We start from the raw sequence: 20,016 nt of genomic DNA on the forward strand, positions 1-20,016 counted from the left end.
ATAGGCCAGATGACGCAGATTCTACCTGTTTCTGGACCGCGGCGTATAAAGGGATTCACTTGACTTATTCCTTTGTGGCCCCTGGGGAGCCAATTGCTGCAGCCACACCTCTCCATCGGACTTGGTTTTGAGCGGCTCTCTTTATTAGCGTTTATGTAAGCCCGGCAACCTTCACTTCACGGTCTTCCTCCAGGATTTCCTTGCCCGGCCTATTTTCGTCAAGGGATAGTGTGGACAGGTTTATGGTCAGCGATGTACTGGGACAGAAGGAAAAATCACGGCAGACCGGAGGGTTATCGATCCGGTGGGCCGCCTGGAACGGTGCTGTAATAAGCCTATTAGTGCTTTGATTATTTAAAAAAAAAAACAGTATTACTTGGTAAACTAACCCCAACTTTGTGAGTGTGTACTATCACATGTTACAATGTCCCTTCCTTCATCCCCAGTGGTGTAAAATTCACCCATAAAAGAATGAGCACTAAAAATGTAATTCAGACGGGCCGCTTTTATTCCCTGGCCTCTTAGACGCATCCAGTCCGCCACTGACCATGCCCATCCAGTTCACCCTTGATCCAGTCCGCCCCTGACCGAATCCACCCCCCGACCATGCCCAGCTTGCTTATATTACCCTCCACCCTACTCCCGTCGCCCCATCACAATAAATTCCTATCTTCTCCCCATCAATATCATAGCAGCTGATGACGTGAGCGGCCAGTGATTAAGCTGTACCTATCCACACATCGATTGATTGATTGATTTACCACAGGTGTTTCACATAGCACGGTCTAACGGCTAAGCCGATAGTCACAAGGAAAGGTGACAGATGTAATATAAGCTGTTAAGTCGAGCGAAAAAGAAGGTATGCCACTTATGTCGAATTTCATCTATAAACACACGATGGAAAAGTGTTTCAAATGTGGATACACAGGCCGTGCCGCCTAAATAAAATTTTAAAGTTGCTTGCTTAATTTCTTGAGAAAGTTATATGAAACTGAGGTCACTTGGATGTGCTGAGTGAAATGGTGTTAGTAATTTATGTCAGAGTTTTATATTTACTGACTACGTTAACATTTCACTAGTTAAATCTACAGACATTAATTTAGTTAAACATTTCTTACTCTGCCATATTGCCTGGTAGAGCCTTAGGTTGTCTTACTTTCTCGTCTCTAATAAGGAGAAGGCTGGCTCTTACTATACATGTTTCTGTTATTTGAGCCCAATTCTATAACAAAATTCCCACTATTATTTTACATTGCAGTATAAGTTTGAATGACATTCTCTCACTACTTAAAAAAAAATGCCTAGGTACTTGTGATGTCCCCGTTCTTACTAATTTCAACATAAATTTATCTTAAACCACAAGGCCTCGTCTGAGCTTACCCAGCTCTTATACGTACCGACTCAAGTTTAACAGCTTGAATTTTCACTGAAGCGGACCACTTTAGTTCGTCTACCCTATTCAATAACAGATCGCGAAATAAAAAAAAAAACAACGTTTACTTAATCACTTGATTGAGGCCCTGAGATATTTAAGAAGGGCGTAAAAATAAAATTGGAATTATTATCGACTTACACCGGGATTGGCTTTACTTCTCTGTATGACGTTTGATTTACCGTATAAAAAATTGTTTATTGAACACTTTCAGTTCACATTAGGATCGCGGTTAACCTGAGATCGAAATCTTTCGATTTGATTATGAATGTGAGTGGAAATCGAATTTGGTTTATTGATCTGTAGGCTTAATGACCGAACGGTAGCCCCTCCCCCCGTACCTCCATGGTAAGAGATAACTCATATGGGTGGAGGAGTGGGGGTGGGGGGGGTTCGGCGGTAGTAGGTCTATAGGTAATTTCGTGGTAATTCTTTTACTTGTTCTTTAAAATGTTTTCGAATACCTTACTTATAGATGGTCATAACAAGAATGATAGTATCACTTTTTAATTAAACATGCGGAATAAACAGTAGCCTACAGTACTCATGTAAGTTGTATTTAAAAAGGCTGTAACATTTTATCTATACACGCGAACACACACTTGCAAAAAACAGTGCAGCCTATTAGCGCGTTTCACCAGTAATTATCGTAAGGGACTTTAATCCTTCACAACATTAGAGGCTCTCCATTGTATTAGTATAGGAGAAGAAAATACATTTAAAATGACTAGAGTGGAGAAATTTACTAATTTACTATTTAATGTTATCGATTCTTATCACATGCACTTGGAATTAATAAAACAACCACAAGAGATGACTATTTGATATTGGACTTAATGTTTTAATTGTTTTTTTTAATTTCGTGTGGGGGAGGGGGGGGGGGGGCGGAAACTGGTAAAAGTGTGTATATATTTCTATATAAATTTTATATCATTCAAGCAAGCAAGGAGGGGGCGCGGTTTTACTGTAAGTGTGTGGGGGGGGGGGGGGGCGTTTCGAAAGGGTAACACTGTGAGCGGAATATTAATTTAGAATTAATTATATAGTATTCTCATTAAATAACATACTAATATATTTGTTTTTTATACATGTTTAGGAATGTTGAACCACTACTTGAGGTCTGTTAACAGAACATAGAGCTGCGACATGTTTGGGATGTGAGGCTGTCTCATCGTCTATACTGGACTGCCAGTCTAAACTACCTTTAAGTATGGATTTGTACCGCATTGCCACTATGAGTACATAAATCTGCGACATGTTTGGTATGTGAATCTATCTCCGTCTATAACTGACTGCGCCAGTCTAAACTCCAATAAAGTGTGGATTTTGTACAACAGTAGAACTGGGTTGTACAAATTGGAACTAGATACTAGTGTTACACTGGAGATGGGAGAGGGACATATATAGAGTCAGTGGCGGACAGTGTCAGCATGATGGTGGTGGCAGGACCAGCTGACTGAAAACTAAGGTGACTGCAAACATTAGGCAGTTGGCTAATGTTTTTAGACCAGAGTGACTAAAGATTAAGACCAGGTGACTAAGATCACATGACTTAACTTAAGACTAAAACCATGTGACTTACGATGAACTGAACTTCAGGTGACTTGTGACTTAAGATCATACGGCTGAACTTAAATACCAGAAGACTCTACATCACACGACTAAAAACCTATGACCAGTTGACTTAAGATCACTCGACTAAAGACTAAAAACTAGATGACTTAAGATCACATGACTAAAGACTAAAACTAGATGACTTAAGATCACTTGACTAAAGACTAAAACTAGATGACTTAAGATCACTTGACTAAAGACTAAAACTAGATGACTTAAGATCACTTGACTGAAGCCTATAACTAGTTGAATACTGAAATAAAATACCAGGTGACTTAGGATTACATGACTTAAGACTAAAATCAGATGACTTATGACCACATGTCTGGAAGCTAAAACTAGATGACTTATTATCACATGACTGAAGCCTCAAACCCCGGTGACTTATGACCATGTGATTGAAGCCCAGGTGACGGCCTGCCTCACGTCTGCCAGAAATTAACGAGCTGTGAAAAACTGGCGAGGACACCTCACGTGACGTCACGCCATGGTATCATCTTCGTCTGACAAATTTAGAAGTGGGAGGTGAGAGGCTCATAACTGTGTGACACGTCATCAGTTTGCTGTTTCACGTCAGTGACGTCAGGGGAAAGCTATCCTCGGAGATAATTTTTTTGGAATTTCTCTTCGGAATTCTTAACGGTATCATAACAGTTGGCATTTGGAGAAAATCATTTGAAAAGAAAGATAAAGGCCTTTTTTTTCAGGATTCTTAATGGCATAATAAAATTTGCCATTTGGAGAAAATATTTAAAAAAAAAAGATAGAGGCCTTTTTCGGGATTCTTAACGGCATCAAACAAAATTGTATTTAATATAGAGAATTTGACTACATTCTGTATGCATTAACAGCTACTTGCTTATGTATAAATTCTCGCTATTTTTCGTCACCGGATTCGAAATGTTGGAGCTTGTAAAGGGAAACAACTGAACATAGGACAAAAATCACAATGGATTAGCTGCCCTAACATATTTCAAGCGTACCATGACGTCCGTGTATTCAACGCCGGTGCGACCCTACGCATCCATCACCGTGCGCCCCGCTAAAGGGAGTCAAACGGTGGGTGCAAATGGCGCCCCTGCTTCGGAAGACGAACAGGTAAGTCATTTAATTACCACTACATTTTTTTTTACAAAGAACGGTAGTTGCTCATTTTAAAATAGATTCACTTCTTAGAACATAGAAAAAAAAGGGTTTCTTTACGACATTTTACTATGCGGTGGGAAAGAGGGGGGGGGGGACACTTTCGAGGGAGGTCAACGTGGGAGGGCGGACAATGGTTAAAGTATACATTTTCTTTTTTTTATTAACATTTTCAATTTTTTTAATTTTTTTTCTTTTATTGGGGGATGGGGTGGGTTTGGGGGGGGGGGGGGGTGGGAGAGGTATGCCTGGTGCCTGAAACCAACGAAACTGCAAGAAAATAAAGAATACACACTTTGAAACTTATTTTCGGGGGTGAGGAGGAAATTACTTCTTTCCATTACCATTGATATTACGCTTCTACTGGGTGTACAACTGAACTACGTTGAGCGGTGAGGAAATTGTAACCCACAGCTGCACGGGTTTTGAACCTTGAGCGGGGCGTTATTTTGTTATGTAAAGATTTTTGGAGTAGGTTTTATTTATGTCCACGTTAACACTATCAGGGTTTCTTTAACAAATTTTGCTACGAAAGGGGAGGGGGCAATTGAAACTTCAAGGGGTGGGCTAGAAATTACAAGTATATAATTTCTATTTAAATAACTATTTTGTCGGTGGGGGGGGGGGGGCGAGTTTCGGGTCCCCCACTCCTTGGAGGGATGCCTAAAAGAAGCAATGAGCGCAGTGTGTATAGAGACGCATTACGATGGCATCCTTTTAGTGTAGCAGCCTGCAATAATGACACCGAGACACAGAGAAAACACTTTCATCACTCAGCTAGGGAGATGTTTGATGTAGGTTATAAGTCATTTGATGCGGGTCTCAGTATGACGTTGGCCATCATCCATCGTCCATTGCCGTATAAATAGTCATACCGCCCTCTTTTGCCTTATTAATAGTCAATAGTCTATTGGTCCGTGAAATTATCGTTCTTTGAATTATGTACGTTTTCCCATCTTCCTTTCCTTATTACCTCAATTTCATCCCCCTACCCTACACATAAATCCTCCATCACTACCACCACACCTCCCCTACCCCTTACCTTCCCTACACACCTCCCTTCATCTTCACCCCTATACTTTCCCTTCCCTACACACCTTCCCTCCCTCCTTCCCTGCACACATTCCCTCCCTCCTTCCATACCCTACACAATTCTCCAAAACCTACACCATCAACAACCTTAACCCCTCTAAGACAATACCACCATTTTCTCCAAATCCTACACCACCAACAACCCCACAACCACACCGCCGACTAAACCACAACCACGTCTACCAACCCCATCCTCTTTAATACAACATAACGATTTTCTCCCCATCTACCACCACCACCAAACACCCACCCATTCTCCCTCTGCAACACCAGAAAATTCTTCCAATCCACCACCAACACCATTCCCTCTCTTACTACACCAACGACAACCACCACCACCCACATCCCATCTCCTACTACACCACCGACTACACGACAACCACCACCACCATCCCCATCCCCTTTCTACCACACCACCAACCTCTCACCATACCCCACCATCAACTAACTGATCAAATTCCCTGTGAAGATACAAATCATCTCGCCACTATTGATTAGGGCACGTTAGGCTGTCTAATTACCTTAATTGTGGTGTTCTATCTCGTGTATCCTTAGTCTCCCTGGGTACATGTTGGTTTTAGAGCGTGAGGGAGATGAAGAGGGAGGGAAGGAGAGAGATGGAAAGAGAAATAGAGAGATAGGATGTGGAATTGAAAGAGGGAGAGATATAAACAGAGAGAGAGAGAGAGAGAGAGAGAAAAAAGAGGAAGTGCAATTGAAAGAGGAAGAGAGAAAAAGATGTGAAATTGAAAGAGGAAGTTGAAGAGAGAAAGGGAGTTAGAAAGAGAGGAGAGGTAGAGAAATAGAGAAGAGAGACACAAAGAGAAAAAGAGGGAAAGATGAGCGAAAGAGAGAGAGAAAAAGAAAGAGGAGATAGAGAGTGCTAAACACCATACAGAATCCTAAGAAAGATTTGAATTTTTTTCAAATAAATTATCTTTAAACTATTAAACGCGGAAGTTAAAAATTTTTCAAATTGAATGTTTTTAGACTTTTTTAAAAACATGTTTTGGTTTCCTGTTGAGATAGTGTTTCTATTCTAACAATTGATTTTCCTTTGTTAGTTTCAGTTTTGATAAATTTTATACGAGACTCTAAGATCCAGGCTATTTAAAATAATTGATATCATTCTATTTAAAGCAGACGATAAATGTTTGACACGTTGTGAACAGGTTTCAGCCCGTTTCGTACCGTGTCATCGGGATTTGAACTCAACACTCCTACATTCGAGTCTCGATGGGCCTACATTCTTTAACATGAACACATCGCAATATTTTTCTGTGTACCTTTTCGCGGATTAAATTTTTGTTGAATGTTGTAGTATTTTGTTCTACACATCAACAAACGTGTTGTTGACGTTTCTATCGCGGATGTCTCAGACACGTTAAGGTAAGTTTTTGTTTTATTTTTCCTTATAGTTTACTAGACCACCAATCTATTATACATTAAATGTTTTTAATTTTAGTTTTATAATATAAGTTAAATGATATGGCTAGACCTAGATAAAGAAATAGAGCTAGCAATAACAATAATTAAAACCTACAAACCGAATGCTGTTAAGATTCTGGTTTGAAAAACATCAACGTATTAATATATGAGATGTTTAATCTAGATCTAGATCAAAGTTAAGGTTACGTATGTTTACGATCAACGTAATTATGTAGCCTTAAAAGAAATCTCATTCTATACATATCCATGTTACAGGAATGTATCAATTGCATAACTTCATTTTGTTGAGTTGTTTGGAGTGAGTCTTATTTCGTATTTAAATGACTTCACCCTTTCGCAGACTTTTAAAAATCAACCCGCTCACTACTCCCCTTTTTTTTTCCCATATCGCCATAAAAAAAAAACAGATAACTACATTTTGGTATAAAATAACGTTTTAAAATGACTTAAATATGACACCTCGCATTCTCAACAGAAACCATCACAAAAATTACCCCTTACTCATAAGAAAAAAAATAGTATGACATCATGTAAATATCAATAGTGACACATTTCAATCACATAACCTATCTTAATTCAGCTAACACGATTGTTAAACTTCGTATACAGTTAACCATAAACAATATAGATGTAATAAGATAGATGTTAAAATGAATAACGCCAACAAGTAAGTTAACTCAATAAACATAAAAGTTAACTCTTGAAAATATGAAAGTTAACTCCCTTCCCTTTTCCGAGATTGTGTAGCAAGTTAAACGAAAAGAAGTTTAGCTTTTATCATACTTCAAATAAGATTTCCTAAAAAGCCATGCATAACTGCTAGCAGTACTTAGCTTAACAAAAATACGTTTTGATTTTATGGTTTATTACAAATAATTACAACTATTTAATCTAATGAATAATTGAGTTTTCTTATTACTGACCAGAAGTTGTTATTGTAAATGCGTTTAATGAATCTGTGACGGCATTTAGTAGGTAAAAGAAACAAGGTCAACCACCTGCAGACAAACACCTACGTCAGCTTTTCGACATCGTTAAACGGGAAAATCCGAACCGTGACCTACAATAGGTGCTACCTAGTAAATAAAAGGACATTTTTTTTTTGTCGTACGCTAGGGGACAGGACGCCGAAACGTTTAGATTTGTAGCGTAGTTTAAACTCCAGGTGTAACGTTTTAGATTTGTAGCCTTGGTTTAAGCCCACCTTTCTCCAGGTGTATGTATCAAACACGATGTGAAGTTAGATTTGTAGCCTTGGTTTAAAGACACCTTACACCAGGTGAAGGCCTATATCTCAAACACGATGTAACGTTAGATTTGTAGCCGATGTGTCAGCACATCTTACACCAGGTGTATATCTTAAACACGATGTAACGTTAGATTTGGAGCCTTGATCTAAACTCCAGGTGTATGTTTCAAACATGATATAACGTTTAGATGTGGGGCCGAGGTTTAAGCCCACCTTTCTCCAGGCGTAGGCCTATATCTCAGACACGATGTAACGCTTGATTTGTAGCCGTGGTTAAAACCTAACTTACTTTTAAGGTGTATATCTCAAACACGATGTAACGTTTAGATGTGTAGCCGAGGTTTAAGCCCATCTTACTCCAGGTGTAGGCCTAGCCTATATCTCTGACAAGATGTGACGTTAGATTTGTAGCCTTGATTCAAACTCTAGGTGTATGTCTCAAACACGATGTAAAGTTAGATTTGTAGCCGTGGTTAAAACCTAGCTTACTTTTAAGGTGTATATCTCAAACACGATGTAACGTTAGATTTGTAGCCTTGGTTTAAGCCCACCTTACTTCAGGTGTAGACCTATATCTCAGACACGATGCTCATTGCTGGTTTTGTTATTCAGTGCATTCAGCCGTACTAGCCTGCAGAGGCGTAGCGATGGGGGGGGGGGGGGGGGGGGGAAGGGGGTACATATGTCCCCGGGCGCCGACCTTAGGGGGTGCCAAAATGGGTTGTAAAAACAAATTAAAATGTCATTTTAGCTGCATTTTTGCATTATAAATAGTTTGGGGTGGGATGCAAATCGAAAGTTTGAGGGGGGGGGCAAATGAAAATTTGCTCCCGAGGGGGCGCCAAATTGAAAGTTTGTCCCCGGGCGCCGGTAAGGGTCGCTACGCCTCTGCTAGCCTGACAATGACTAAATTTGTTAATATTTTAACAGATATAGATAAGGTTTGCTTAGGGTTAAGTCTAGTGTGATTGTTACCTTAAGGTTTAGCTTTACATGTAGTTCTAGGGTCAGGATTAGTGAAAGGTTTAGTTCTAGTGTCATGGTTAGGTTTAGGGTTAGTTCTAGTGTCTTGGTTAGTGCTAGGTAAATATTTTCGGATTTGAATGGCGCTGCAGTGTATAAATTATAAAATATATTACTTCATTTTTAGCAAAACAATAATACATACAAATTAAAAACAAATTTAATATAGAGAAATAATTTTTTAAAAACTATAACACTAACAAACAACGTTTTATAAAGATTTTTTAAACAGATTTTTTTTAATACAGCAAAATCGTATTTAATTAGTCGTGATTAGTTCATTTTATACACACGTTTAATAATTGTGTAATGTATACACCAAACTAGGCACATTTGGCGTTCAACTTTTAGTAACAGTTAAACATTTAAAGTCAACTGGGTCGTTGTTTATTGTTTGCCTGTACATACCGCAGACTCGGGCAACATTTTGAAAAGTTCGCGCCAATTCTGTACGTAGCCTACTTGACCCGAAACACGCCCGTCAACAAATACCTGGATAGGTGCATGTCTTACAAGAACAACTTTTAAGGGGAGGTTAGCCTTGACGTGTTCATTCAGGGGAATAAAAATAGAAAAGATAAACATTGAACATTAACTACACAACAGGAGTCTCCAGAATATCTTGATGTAAATATTTTTTTAATACGAGAATTAAATTTTTTTTTGTGTAAACCGGTGACACTTTAATGAATGGGGAGTGGGGGATTTCTGCGTTACCAACGTGTAGAAAGATTCCCCCGCTGTCTACGCGCATTGTTCAGGTGTAGTCGGTGTTCTGTTACGTTAACCATCTGTTGACAGTGGATAGGCCCCACATCCAGTGGATTTCAAATGGCACAGCGGTTATGGTGTCGTACACCGTTTATCTCTAAGGTATCTATTTCTTAGTGGAATGTATATATTACAAACAGCACGGTATTACGTTCGTCATCTACTTCTTTGTTGAATATTTGAAGATGATTTCATCAGGTGCAGTTGTGTTAGTGCTATAGTTTGCTAAGGACGTTTAAATAGCTTTATGGATAATGTATAGTATTACGTCTTTTGTCATTGTTAATTCCTGTCTGTTTCATAAGGCATAGTTATGTTAGTACTTAATTTCTCAAAAGACGTTGACGTACCACTATAATAGGGTAGTTTTACGCCTTTTGTCATTGTTAATTCCTGTTTATTTCATATGGTACAGGTGTGTTTGTATTAAATCTGTGAAGGACGTTGAAATCGTATTATGTGTAATAAGCAAGTTTTATGTCTGTTGTTATTGTTAATTCCTGCCTATTTCATATGGTACAAGTGTGTTAGTACTTTAATTAGCAAAGGACGTTGAAATGGCACTTTGATAGGCTAGTATTACGTCTGTTGTTATTGTTAATTCCTGTCTATTTTATAAGGTACAGTTGGTTGAAGCCCACCTTCTGGTGTTTTGTATTAGCTGAACGTTTCTAGTTTATTCCTATTCTACAGTTGTAACAAAAGTTGAAGTTTAGCCAACCATGTAAACGTGCAATGGCTTTGGTGGATTCTAACTAGAAAATTCTAATGGATTTCATTTTATATTAAATATATTAATTTAGTGGCTAAGACGGAAGTATGTTATACACCAAGATATATTTTTCTCGCATTCTTAAAAGTGTGTGCTAAATTAGCCATAGTTTTCTGTTAAACTGTTTTGTTATACCAAATTAAACAGCAGTAAAAAATCTGTAGATGATTCATAAGTTACAAATTTTTTATTGCGTTTATCATTTTAATGCATAGATTGCATTTACTAGTAGCTCCACCTATAAAATATTGACATAATGTTGAAACGATAGATTCAACATGTGAAAACACTTTTTAAAGTTAATTCGTAACAGTTTACATAATCTGCATGCTTATTGCCCCTTAAACGTAATACAAACTAAAACGGATGTGCATAAACATGCATGCTATAAACATTAACGTCATATTGTTAGACATTAACTGCATCAAAAACAATGCAACATCTTAAACATGAATCTTATATAGCTGACATTAGAATGTTTCATTTGGTTCATGGCCTCTTGAGGCTTATGAAAATGTAAAAGTTAAATATCCAGCATGTAGCTAGGGTACAATCATTACAAATTAACACCACTTAATAAATGCATAATAATATAGTTTTTATTTTATCCTTAGAATGTTGTCTTAAAAACAACACAATAATTTCAAAATTAGTAAATTGGAGTAGGAATAATTTTTGTTAGATATGCAATAGTTTTAAAAATGAGAATGTGTTTGTGTTAATATTCACACTATTAAATTATATATATATATTCTGTATCTTCTATTTTAGGTGATCAAGCGAATACATGTGTTTAACACTAACTGCATGAACACGTTGTGAAAAAGCACATTATACAGACCTACAGCTTGTGACTTGCATTGCATGGGAGATAATCTACCTGACACGGTTGGCTGAGTTAAATCTAAGTTGTCATCTACATCCAAGTCACTCAGGTGAACACGTGACCAAAAGATAATTACCTGTCCTGTAACAGCAACAGGTGAAGTTATTACGTCATCGCTGTACCGGGCTGTTGGGGTGACCCCCCCCCCCCCCCCATCATGAACACCAGCGGTAAGGGAGACAAGTCGGATCGTTTGAATTGCTCAACTAGCGGCAGACCTCACAGTGCCTACCCGATCAGCCCAGTGGCCACGGTGGCCTATATCCGTTCTCAGATGAGGGCCACAGAGCCAAACAATATTTACAGCAGGGCCACGGAGCCAAACAATATCCACAGTAGGGCCACGGAGCCAAACAATATCCACAGTAGGGCTACGGAGCCAAACAATATCCACAGTAGAGCTACGGAGCCAAACTATATCCACAGTAGAGCTACGGAGCCAAACTATATCCACAGTAGGGCCATTGAGCCAACTTATGTTCAGATGAGGGGAAGTGACAAATTTGATGTCCAACTTAGGGCCGCTGAGCCAACCCGTATTCACAGCAGGGCCAATGAGCCGACCTATATCCAGAAGAATGGCTCTCAGCCCAGTTACTCCCAGAGTAGAGACAATGAGCCAACCTATGTTCAAATGGTTGGCCGTGCCCGTACTATGGCTAACTCTATACTGTATCCTAGTCACACAGGATTTGTCAACTCGGCAGCTAGAAGCGCTAAAGAGCCTCGACATGAAGCTCGAGTTTCCGCAGTTCGACCTTCACCGAGTGAAATCCACCCGAATTTAGCGCACAGCACACGGATTTATAACCACAACACGGACACGGTGAAACTATTTAACAGACCACGTAAAGATTTGTTTGTGCCGTTTATCAATCACCCAGTCATCCCACACAAAGATGGACCTTCATCTTTGGTAATAGAGGATCAAACCCATAGGACACCAAATGATAGAGGATTAGCACGAGATCGTCTTGACGGGAAAATAACCAACAGACAGTCCATGCCACAGAACCAGTCACGTGGAACGACGGAAACAAACCGTGACTGCTACAGAGCTGAGCCTCTGCTGGTGGCTTCTCAAAACGTTCCCCAGGTGAGAAGTTCAGGTGTGTCCAGGCAAGATAAGTTTGATAAATTTAAATACGAGATCGATAATAAAGAAAATAACTCGCCTGTGGTCTTGTCTGAAAGAATAACAGAAAATCATGGACAAAGTATAAGACAACTCCAGCAGTCTGAAAACAGACAAGAAAATCATGGACAAAGTATAAGACAACTCCAGCAGTCTGAGAACAGACTAGAAAATCATGGGCAAAGTATGAGACAACTCCAGCAGTCTGAGAACAGAGCAGAAAACCCTCGTCAAAACTTTAGGCAAATCCAGCAGTCTGCTAAAGTCCACGCTCGTCCAGCTACGTTCAGTTCAGGAAATTCTTCAACAATTGATCAAAGTCGTAGTGGATGTACATCAAATCGTAGATTATCCGAGCCATTTGGTGTGCATCAGCAGAGAAGAATCGAACTTTTGCATGCTCCTAGCGAGTTCACGAACAACAAATCACCAATGGAATTTTTAAAATTAGAATCTGAACATGCAGATGAAACATACACTGAAATGTCTCGGCCGTTTCGCAATAGACAACATGTGGAACAAGTTAGTGGTAGTAGAGATGTACAACTTTATGGGGTGAAATCTAATGTGATACCAAGTTTAAGAAGCAGAGAAGTTGTTGCTGAAATACACGAAGACATTCAATCGAGGATATCTCCATCGTTTATAAACTACATCAGAGACAAACGAAGCGCAGATAACTCCGTGTTGGCGACCAATGATGAACTCTCATGTGATAAAAGTTACAATGTCAACAACCGTAACACAGGGGAGAACCCACCGACTGTGCCGGTCAGAAGGAGCTCAATTAACCGGCTGCAGTTGAATGATTGTCATCCGATGAATGCCGGCTTCGAGTCTAGAATGACGTGTACAGATAAAGGTAAACAAAACAGTTTGTAGTCGTGTTTCAAACAATCTTCTAAATGTGTTAACAACGAAAATTTTCTGATATTCAGTTATACATTATAAATACTGTTTATTTGTTAGATATAAAAACCCACACAGCTCATAAGGCAATATTTAGGGGTAGTGTTAAGCAGTGGCGTAGCGAGGTCGGGTATCACCCGGTGCGGCACTTAATGGTGTGTCCCCCCCCCCAGAGGCGTAGCGACCCTTCCCGGGGACAAACTTTCAAATTTTTTATTTGCACCCCCTCCCCCCACTCTCAAACTTTCGATTTACACCCCCCTCAAACTTTCGATTTGCACCCCCCCCTCAAACTTTCGATATGCACCCCCCACCCTTAAACTTTCGATATGCACCCCCCCCCCTCAAGAAGTTTCTCTATATATATTTTGCTATTTTTTGCCTTGGTGTCAACCCCCTAAATGGTGTCACCCAGTGCGGTCCGCACCCCTCCCCCCCGCCCCCCCCCCCCATACCCGTCGCTACGCCTCTGGTGTAAAGTCTACGTTAAAGGTTATATTTAGAATTTAACTTAGATGTACTTTTTAAAAATAAATTATATTTTAGTATCAATGTCAATGAGTATAAATAAAATAGTTTTTCTAGCGTTTTTTTTTTCGTCTTTTTTGTAAATTGGTTTCGTATTTTTTATCAACAGATTATTTCCAATGGTGCAAGAAGAAAGAAGACATTATCACCTCCACACCTCTCAGGAAGGGCCTACCACAACAGCCCCCCGTCTTAGACAGGTTTTCCAACCCTCATCCCAACACCAACCCTCAACCCGACACCAACCCTCAACCCGACACCAACCCTGTACCCAACACCAACCCTCAACCCAACACCAACACCAACCCTCAACCAAACACCAACCCTCATCCCAACACCAACCCTCAACCCAACACCAACCCTCAACCCAACACCAACCCTCAACCCAACACCAACCCTCAACCCAACACCAACCCTCAACCCAACGCCAACCCCCAACCCAACACCAACCCTCAACCCAACACAAACGCTCAACCCAACACCAACCCTCAACCCAACACCAACCCTACATTGTTGAAAGACGATCCTGGTAGAGAAGATAGCATCGTATCTAAACGTTCAAGTAAAACCCACCCAGTTCTTCAATCTTTCAACAAGGAACAACAGATGATCTCTTCTTATCAGCGCGGACGTCCTGGAGAACGTCGAGAACCTGACCAACATAAAATCACCACCCATACACCTGAAGACGGAACAAGCAGGTTTGTGGATACATCCAAAGCCTACACAGAGATCCCCAACAGGGAGAGAATCGATGGCCAACATGACGTAGCTTCCAGATCCGCACCGTATGAAACTGGTCCCAGACGGTTCCGTAAAGGCCGTTTAACACACTTAAAGCCAGTGAATCTTTTTCCGGATGACGGTGTTCCACCACACAGACCACATCGACAACCAGATGAACAACAACAACAGCGCTATAGCGGGGATCAAAATGTGAATCTGTCTCGGTGTTTTCCAGTGACAAACTCAGCGACAATCGAGAATCTCAAAGACAATATCGGAATTTTTCCACTAAATTCTAATTCATCTTCTACGAAATGTTTTGAGCAGAAGGAAAACAATGATTTACGCAACTTTCGTTATGAAGATCGTGAAAATCGTGGATTGTTAAACCCCGGAATAGTCGAAGAGAACAGCCCAAGAGTATTGCATGGAACTATACATAATATAAACACGACTACCATGAAGGGATTGTCAAAAGGCAATTTTCCCAATAGACAAATTGTTAGTGAAACAAGACCCTCGCCCCAAAGACAAAGAGAAGAACCAAACGCTTCTATAAATAGCTCTAGAGGGCCCGTAAAAAGGGCAATGTCTGTGGATATTGCTGCTATTTATAGCCAGAAAGTACCGTGGGTAAGGAGACGGCATCCACACCGTCACACATCTTTAGACGGCCGTAGTCCAGCACTGATGAAAACATCCACATCCATGTATCCAACAAATGTGCTTCCAGTACGGCCAAGCATGCCGCAAACCTCGCATCAACCACAACACCCAACAACTAGTCATACAACTCTACAGAAACAAAGTCCCTCGCCCAACTTCTCAAATTATCCGAATTGTTTAACACCTAACAATACACGAAACTTCTCTAGAATAAAACCACAGCGCGCAAATCTTGACTCAGCAGACGAGGAAGTGTTTAGATCCCCGTCTGTATTCCTTGAAGAACTCAGCCAGCTCACGCTAGACAGCATGACGCCTGCTGTTCCATTACTCTCTTTAGACAAGCAGAGTTCTTCAGAAAACTTGAGCTCTACACGTACTCAAAGACAATCTTTGCCGTCTTCAACTTGTTTACCCGTGAAAAATATTGACAAAACTCATCGCAGATTTTCAACGAATGATAATAGGTCTATACAGATAAAACCAAGTTTTACGGAAATTTCTGAAACATCTGGATATGACTACGTACCTGATCAGGTGAGAATTCCGCATTCCCAGAAAACTGGCGCAGATAATGCAACACGTGCTTCATTATTTGGACGAGAGTTTCGAAGGCACACATTGTACCCGCAGTTGTTGAGTAAAATTGAAGAACAGCGTTCTCTAGAATCTCAGCCAGAACAAGCAGCGCCATGTAAGGACTGGGCATCCCATCCTAATGACGACAGTAGAACAACCTTGACCAGGTTCACACGTCCATCTCGGCCCAGCTTGGGCATGTCCCAAAGAGTTGTAGGTTACCAGAAGCCTATGTTTTATGATGGACATGCTCCTGCCCGTCACGTTTATCAAACTGCCCCTCCCAATTTAGCACAATCCGATGTTCACAGTTCGTTCAATGCTGCTGGTGCCGCTGCCCACCTTTCTGCCCAAGGTACTGCCCACTCTGCTGCCTACACGTCTCGCACTTCTGCCCAAGCAGCTGCCCTCACTTCTGCCCAAGCAGGCGCCCGCACTTCTGCCCAAGTAGCTGACAGCACTTCTGCACAAGCAGCTACCCACACTTCTGCCCAAGCAGCTGCCCGCACTTCTGCCCAAGTAACTGAAGGCACTTCTGCCCAAGCGGGTGCCCGCACTTCTGCCCAAGTAGCTGCCCGCACTTCTGCCCACAATGCTGCTCATGCATCCAGTGAAACATTATCTTCAGGCTACAGATCCTTAGAAAGAAAACCTGGAATATCAAAAATCAAGGACGATGGAAACGAAATAGCTCTTGTTAATAATGATAACGATGACCACGCCGACAAATCAGATAAAAAGTTCCACCAAACAGAAACACATCCCTACAACAAACCACGCCAAGAACTTTCCCGAACTATTCCTGAGCAACTTCCTGTGACCACTGAACGGACAACGCCACTGAATGACCTCAACCGTCCTCAGACCATGCGACCTACCTCTAGACCAGCCGACTCAACCAAAACCTCTGGGTCTCTGCTCGCCTCATCCTCTGTTCCGTCTTCCGTCTATCCTGGCATCAACAGTGCTGACGTCAAATACCAAAGGGATGTTACACAACAAACCCGAGGGAAACCACGTGACGTAAAGGAATCGTATGTCCGATTTAACACTTCCTTTGATGAGACGCTTTCTTCTTCTGTGAATGACGTCACCTGTCATCAAAATCAGATGTTGCCAGAAAAGTCAAATGTTGCAAATGGCAAGCAGTTTCCTAGCGCTAGAGCAGAACCAGCTATTGACAGTACCCAGCAGGGCAGTATCAGTCGCTCATCGCCTTTTGATGAAACTGTAAGTCTGGAATTTATGGTTAAAAACAAATACTTCTTACTAAACTACTGTATATAAAATCTAACTTACTAACTCTTGTATTTTAAAAGAAATATTTTCCGAAAAAAAAAGACAAGCATTTTGGGTTTTTGCTTTATTTTTCTTTTATTTGTTTAATATACTTTGCATATATATTATTATTGCGTATTATAGATCGAAGATCGTCCATAAAAAAATCACGATTTTACCGTCGTCTACTTTCACCCATAACACACCAAAAAAAAACCTCAGCCCGCCTTACTCCCTCCCAGGGGCGTAGTGAGGGGGGGGGCGGGGGGTGCGGAACGCACCGGGTGACACCATTTAGGGGGGTGACACCAAGGCAAAAAATAGCAAAATCTATAGAGAAAAACTTGAGGGGGGGTGGTGCAAATCGAAAGTTTGAGGGGGGTGCACATCGAAAATGTGTCCCCGGGAAGGGTCGCTACGCCTCTGGGGGGTGACACCATTAAGTGCCGCACCGGGTGACACCCGACCTCGCTACGCCACTGCTCCCTCCCCCAATGAACTTAAAATGATTCACCCCGACCCACCCTTAATTTTTAGTAGTTAGCCTGACGCTCAGGGGTCACCTATTCGTCATGTGTGACGCCATTTAAACATCACCCATGATACAGGCAGGCTGGTAGAACATTAATTTTAATTACCAATATTTGGCCAGATTTTCGTTTAGCTTGATACGCCATTTTCTCTGGTAATGTTGGTCCTACAAACCATGACAGCCGTAGTTTTTTTTTAAAGCAACACTTTTCTTACATGTTAAAGAGGCGTAGCGATCGCGGGGCGGTGGTGCGGTCCGCACCGGGTGACACCCAACCTAGCGACGCCACTAACATGTAATATGTAATATTTATTACTTGGTACCTTTCAGACATTTTCTTTGTGGGAGGGAGGGGAGGGTGGGAAGACGGAGTCTCCTTAAACTTCAGGTAGGGGAATGGACACTGGTTAAAGTATATATTTTCTATATAAATTATATAGATGGGGTGAATACAGTGCCACCAACCCCTCCCCCTCGGAGTAATGTCTAAAACACCAATCACAATCATCACATATTGTTTGTATTTCCCTTTTTACGCGTTTTTTTTTATTTAAAAGCGTATGCGGCTGATATACATCTAAATTAAATACCGATAAACTAATGGGGTGGGGGATGGGTGATGACTGTTATAATAGTCACTTAATTTAAGAAACAAAAAAAGAACGCAATAGCTATCATTCAAAGTGGCTCAGTTGTTTTTTTTTAATCACAAAATTACTAACGAATTGTTGATTAAACACTGACAGTTTTTATTGTTACTTATCATTACAGTTGACCATAGCCTAATATAAGACTAACATTGTTCTTCCATATCATCAAGTCTCTAGCCCTTACTCAAACCGACAACGCATACATAATATAATACTTTATTTGATAATTTAAAAACATGTGGTTGCAGAGCAATGGTACCATATAACGGAAAAGTGCTCCACAAAGTACTAGAAGTTTTTCTTTTTCTTTTATTTTTTATATTTTTTTGTTATTTTTCGATGACTCTTCAAACATGAGTCAGATCCCGTCATCCCATCAAACTCCACTCGTCTCGCTGCTTCTCTCCCTTTTCCCCGGCTTATTCCCCTTTGTTATGACAGACAACTGAATGAAGTCCCGCGGTGGTTATGTCCCCTAGATAGATAACTACCTTTCGTGTATACCCTTTTTTTCTCCACATCAAACCTCAACGGGATTATTCCATTCAACTACTGTAAACACTTCACTGATACGCACCGAATAACTTTTTAAAAAAAAATGCAAACAAAACACTATTGAATATATTTTGTTTTTTGAATAGAGTGTATTTGTATTTCATTAGATAATTACTTGTTTTTCAAGAATATTAAAGGGATATTATTTGCTTTGTTTCTTGAATAATCGTGACCAGTATTTTAGGTGTTTTACAGTCCGAGTCTTTAAAGGGACACAAACACAGCCTAGTTAGACGCGGATAACTGAAGCGATCGAGTGTAGACACAGGGAAGGGATTTTACCGTGGTCGGGGTAAAAATGGTGATAAGGTCTGCCTACGACTCAGGGGATGGAGTTTAGTTTAGTCAGTGTATGCGCATAATCTCCGTCCCACTAACGTGCGCGAACGTCTTGGAGGTGTACATAAAGAAAACAACACGTCTTTTGTGTGGAGAGCTGTGTGGATAATTGGTAAATGGATGTAAACTGTCGGTGGATTTCGGATTCATGGATGTAAAGTTGTAAACTGTAAACTGTGTATATCTGTATAGATTTAGATGTATACTTCATGTGGATATTAAGTTAATTAGGGTGTACTAACCGTGAATTATAAGTTAAAGGATCATTTAAACTACATTCTGAGTATATCTTTATATTTACATTTTCTGTTAATTTCGGATTAATTATCTCAGGACGTTCTAATAAGTGAAGATAAAATCACGTGGTATTCTGGATTGTTTTTCCTTTTCATCAAGCAGACGACAGTGCAATACTTATAAATAGATTTTCTTTTATGTTGTGTAGACAGGTATAGTGAACTATATCGAGGTGTGCAGTACTAAGGAAATAAATATATTATGTCAAATGCATTAAAAATACTAGAAAATCCCTTAGTTTAAGTAGGCCTATGTTTTTATACCTAGTTTTTATAATGCTAGTCATAAACCTAGTTTTATGTTAACATCTTTACGTCTTACTTGCATATGCATAGATTAAATGCATATCGTTTAATTAGTAATTACAAATACTAGAAAATGCGTTAGTTTA

General features: G+C 40.3%; 1 protein-coding gene across 2 annotated transcripts in view; it reads left to right on the forward strand.

The window, feature by feature from the left end:
• Positions 1-3,889: 3,889 nt before the first annotated feature.
• The window catches only part of LOC131952485 (uncharacterized), a 76,223-nt gene continuing 60,096 nt past the window's right edge, over positions 3,890-20,016 (forward strand). The window contains exon 1 of one of the 2 annotated variants that reach the window (XM_059315168.1): positions 3,890-4,144. In XM_059315168.1, the coding sequence (XP_059171151.1) occupies positions 4,031-4,144 (114 nt within the window). In that variant the 5' untranslated portion in view covers positions 3,890-4,030. Of the gene's footprint in view, positions 4,145-17,126; positions 17,205-20,016 lie in introns of those variants that run through there. The other variant, XM_059315172.1, reaches the window with a different exon arrangement.

This window comes from Physella acuta, unplaced genomic scaffold (genome assembly GCF_028476545.2).
Source record: "Physella acuta isolate Inbredline_101_S28 unplaced genomic scaffold, ASM2847654v3 ptg000875l, whole genome shotgun sequence".
Taxonomy (NCBI): Eukaryota; Metazoa; Mollusca; class Gastropoda; family Physidae; genus Physella; species Physella acuta.